This window comes from Gigantopelta aegis, chromosome 5 (genome assembly GCF_016097555.1).
Source record: "Gigantopelta aegis isolate Gae_Host chromosome 5, Gae_host_genome, whole genome shotgun sequence".
Lineage (NCBI taxonomy): Eukaryota > Metazoa > Mollusca > Gastropoda > Neomphalida > Peltospiridae > Gigantopelta > Gigantopelta aegis.
The window spans coordinates 35593781-35598832 of NC_054703.1; the positions used below are offsets into that span (position 1 = coordinate 35593781).

Consider the following 5052-nt stretch of genomic DNA (forward strand, 5'->3'; position numbering starts at 1 on the left):
TCGTAGTGGTTCTGACAATGTAGCGATCTGCGGAATGAATCTACTACTACAGTTTGCTAGTCCAAGGAAACTGCGTACTTCTGCTGCATCTTCAGGTTCTCTGGCTTTCAAAAGAGCTTTAACCCTTTCACTGGTTGGACCTATGCCTTTATCAGAAAGGAGTATTCCCATGAACACCAGGTTATCCATTCCAAACTGACACTTGTCACTATTCAAAGTTAAGCCACAGTCACGTAGTCGCTTCAAGACATTTCTCAACCGTTCGTTGTGAGTTTCCCAGTCAGGGGCATGTATGACAATGTCATCAGATATATTTCAACACCTGAAATGCCAGCTAAAGCTGTGCGGATCTCGTATTGGTACTGTTCACTTGCAGCATTGACACCAAAATGTAGTCGTTTATATGGAAACAGTCCTACATGAGTAGCGAATGTTGTAATTTATCGAGACTTCTGTTAATTCGGGTTGGTGGTACCCCCATTTTAGATCAAGTTTGCTAAATATCTTTGATCCGTTCATGCTTTGCAGTATTTCATCCACAGTCGGGATCGGACGTCTTCCGCGAATTACTGCTTCGTTTGCCCGTCTCAGGTCTATGCACAATCTTATTTCCCCATTTGGTTTTGGAACAATGACAACTGGCTTGACTCAAGGGGTCGGTCCATCTAGTGGTTCGATTATGTCAAATCTCACTAATTCCTCTACTTTCTCCTCCACCTTTCCTCTCAGATTGAATGGAGTGCGACTCAGTGGCTGGGCTACAGGAGTTACCTCTGGGTCGATATGTAAAGAAACTTGTTTGGTATTAAGCTTACCAACACCATTGAAAACTTTGGGAAATTGTTGTTTCACCGAGCTGGCAATGTCAATAGCAATATTAACACCAATTTTGAGAACGTTCAGCCTGATGGCCGTCTCTCTTACCATCAACGATATACCCTTCCCTTCGATCACAATGAACTCGGCCATGGTCATGCTGTCACCACATTTTACCTCACATGTGAATGTACCTTTTATTTTCAGTGTTTTTTTTGGAGGCATATGCAAATACACTTCTATTCCCATCATTTACATATGATTTACATTTTATCTGTTTCTACTCCACCTATGTTAACTTTTATCATTCCCATCTTTGTTTTGTCTGTTATGCTAAAAGTATAGTCACTCTCCTCGAGATGATTAACTTCCCCCTTTGAAGTTTTGGTTTTGCATACATTTGCAAAATGGTTTCTACCACCACATTTATTGCAAGTTTTTCCACGTGCTGGGCACCTGGGATCTCTACCAAAGTGTCCAGTTTTTCCACATCTGTAACAACATTTATCACGTTTGTTGACAGCTGCTTTCTTATCCCTGCTAGTCTGACATTTATCCGGGAGTGAATGGTACGGTTTTTTATAGGTAGACGTTACACGGTGTACACTGTCAGGAGGTTCAGTGCCCTTTAAGTCCAGATATGCCATTTGTTTTTCTACTTCTTCACACTGGTGAGCTATTTCTAATGTACGAGCGAATGTGAGATCCGGTCCGGCTTCTAGTAACTTTCGGCGAATATATTCCGAATTACAGTTTCCAAGAACTGAATCGCGAATCTGATTGTCAGTGTCTATACCATATTCACAGTCTTTTGCCACACACACACACACACACACACACACACACACACAAACACACACCACACACACAGACACACACACACACACACAGACACACACACACACACACACACACACACACACCACACACACACACACAAACACACACACACACACACACACACACACAGAAACACACACACCACTCACACACGCACACATACACACACACACCACACACACACAGTCACACACACAAACACACACACACACACAAACACACACACACACACACGCACACACACACACACACACCACACACACACACACACCACACAGTCACACACACAAACACACACACACACCACACAGACAACCACACACACACACAAACACAGTCACACACAAAAGCACACACACAAACACACACACACACACACACACACACAAACACACACACACACACAAACACCACACACACACACACACACACACACACAAAGGTGTGTATATATATATATATATATATATATATATATATATATATATATTTTATATATATATATATATATTATTTTTGATTTATTTATTTATATTTATATCTATATACACACACACACAGCCCTGCATTGAGAAAAACACAAAACGTTAAACACTAGTTTATTTTTATGTAAGGATATCCAAAATGGAATCATTTCCATTCAAAAAGACACCGACTCACATATTTTTTCGTTATTTCTCTATCGAGTAATGGGTGACTGAAATTAAAGTTGCGTATACAGTTTACAAAACACGTTGTATTCAGTGGTGTAGCGGGGGAAGAGGGGATGCCTCCATACGAAACATTTTTTTCTTTCTTTTTTAATGTATTAAATTTTTATAAAATCATACAGACAGGGTAGTACATACCACACACCCCCCCCCCCAAAAAAAAAAAAAAAAAAAAAAAAAAACATCCTGGCTACGCCAGTGATGGTATTAAGCTTGAGCTTATATAATAAAGAAATTATTACCATCGTGTGCTTCGGTATAGTGAATATCATATATTAGGAATACAGCTAATGTATATATCCAGTGTACTCAAAGTATGTGATGTTTTTCACATCCCATACTTTCACACGCTCGGTATAGTGAATAGCATAAATTAGGAATAAAGCTAATGTATGTATCCAGTGTACTCAAAGTACGTGATGTTTTTCACATCCCATACTTTCACACGCTCGGTATAGTGAATATCATGTATTAGGAATAAAGCTAAAAGCTAACTACTTTAATACTGTGTATTCCTGTCGTGGTATCCAGTGTATATCTCTACTTTATACACACATAACTACTTTAATACTGTGTATTCCTGAAAACCTATCGTGGTATATGGGCACGTAAACAAAGTATTGGACACGTAAACAGAGATTCCATCCCGTCCATCTCTATGCTTTATACATACATAACTACTTTAATGCTGTGTGAAACCTTCGTGGTATTGGACACGTAAACTGTCCATCTCTATGTTTTATACACACATAACTACTTTAATGTGGTATTCCTGAAACCTTCGTGGTACTGGCACGTAAACAGAGATTCCATCCCGTCCATCTCTATGCTTTATACATACATAACTACTTTAACTACTTTAATGCTGTGTATCCATCTCTATGCCATACATTATAGAAACCTTCGTGGGGCGTAAACAGGACATCCCGTCCACCTCTAGACAGATGGTGAAAGGTACACTGGCGTCGCTCCCGATGATGCGGTATTCCTGAAACATTCGTGGTGTGGGCTTTATCAATCCCCGTCGTGGTGGCACGGAGATTCCATCCCGTCCATCCCTATGCTTTATACATTTGGGATACCTCTATGCTTTATACATACATAACTACTTTTGCTCCGTTCCATCAGTGAAACCTTCGTGGTACACCACGACAGTCCATCTCTATGTATACATAACTACATCAAAGTCCATGCTATGTGCTATCCTGTCTATGGGATGGTGCATATAACAAATAACTTGCTGCTAATCGAAAGGAGTAGACCATGAAGTGGCGACATCGGGTTTCCTCTCTCAATATCAGAGTGGTCCTTAACCATATGTCCGACGCCATCTAACTGTAAATAAAATGTGTTGAGTACGTCGTTAAATAAAATATGTGTTTCTTTCTTTTTCCATAATACTTTTCCATTAACCAGCGTGTTCCGTTCTATTGTTATTATGTTTACCTGTTTTTAAGCAACACTATTAGCAAACTCGTGGTAATAAGACGTAATGAAAAAGATCAGCGGTGTGTACACGAGTGCTTTGGGTGGACCTACTTCGTGTTTAGAAAGAGATGCTCCTAGTTAGAATACCGGTGAATGGAGGGTGGAAACACCAATTATCTGTACTTCTTTTGTTGTTCGGTATGATGCGTGTTCACATTAGTTTTGTCTTTTATCTGTGTAGTCATCTGTAAAATGGCACATGCAGTTGATTCAACGGGTTTCTCATTCATGTTAACTCAAGTGATAGTAGTGTTTCATTTCACATGCTTACATGTATTCATAATATGCCTAAAATAAATTAAGAATTACATTAAAATGATACCCGTTCACAGCATGTTATCATATACTTAATATATCTCCGTCACTTAAACGCTGCATAACTTTGCCTAATGGCGACATGCCACAAAAAAGTACTTACGAGGAGGGTTGGGATGAAAACGTTCGTGGCTTAACGTTCGTAGCTTTCTATCGCTTGTAAAATTAATTCACTTAACTTTCATATATTATATGCTTTATAGGTTTACAAGAAATCGACTTTAAATTGTGTGCGGGTAATAGATATACACACAATGAAGAGTCTACCGGTCATCAAGACCGTGGATAAAAGGGAGATGTCACCAAAGGTGATTAGAGCTATTATTCGACAGCTCCGCTACCGACACTGATCGGGCTATTAGAGCTCCCTTCCACTTGTAAAGCCCGGGCGGTCCCTTCTCCCACCCACCACAGCCCTTCCCTGCCCTGGACGAACGAGTCAACACCTGCGCACATGACAGATGTGTGTTACAACAGCTTGCTCTGTATGTGCACGTTAAGCCCTATGATCTGACCTGGCCTATAGGTGATTCATGAAGGCATGAAAACCACACTTGGGATTGAAAGCCCTTCATAATCCGCTGTTAAGAAAAGGACGGCTGAATATAATTGTGACAGGATGTCCAGTGGGTAGATCGTCCTAAAGACGTCACATCTAGAACGAAAGTTCAGGTTGTCGACCTTATGGTTATGGCTGATAGAACAGTAACTATTCAACATATTACTAACTCAGTTGAGTGTGGCATGATAAGCACACAATATGTCCAGTGGGTAGATCGTTCTAAAGAGGCCACATCTGGAACTCAAGTTCAGGTTGTCCACCGCATGGTTATGGCTGCTAGACGAGTAACCATATTCAGCGTATTGCTAACTTCACTGCGAT

At 40.3% G+C, this 5052-nt stretch overlaps 1 protein-coding gene across 1 annotated transcript; it reads right to left on the reverse strand.

The window, feature by feature from the left end:
- Positions 1–648: 648 nt before the first annotated feature.
- Positions 649–969, reverse strand: LOC121373122. Its single transcript, XM_041499573.1, has one exon. The coding sequence runs from the start codon at positions 967–969 to the stop codon at positions 649–651; it is 321 nt and encodes a 106-aa protein (XP_041355507.1).
- Positions 970–5052: the final 4083 nt, after the last annotated feature.

Bases quoted from the DNA above. Each gene is read 5' to 3' on its own strand.
- LOC121373122 (XM_041499573.1), bottom strand. From the start codon at position 969: ATGGCCGAGTTCATTGTGATCGAAGGGAAGGGTATATCGTTGATGGTA.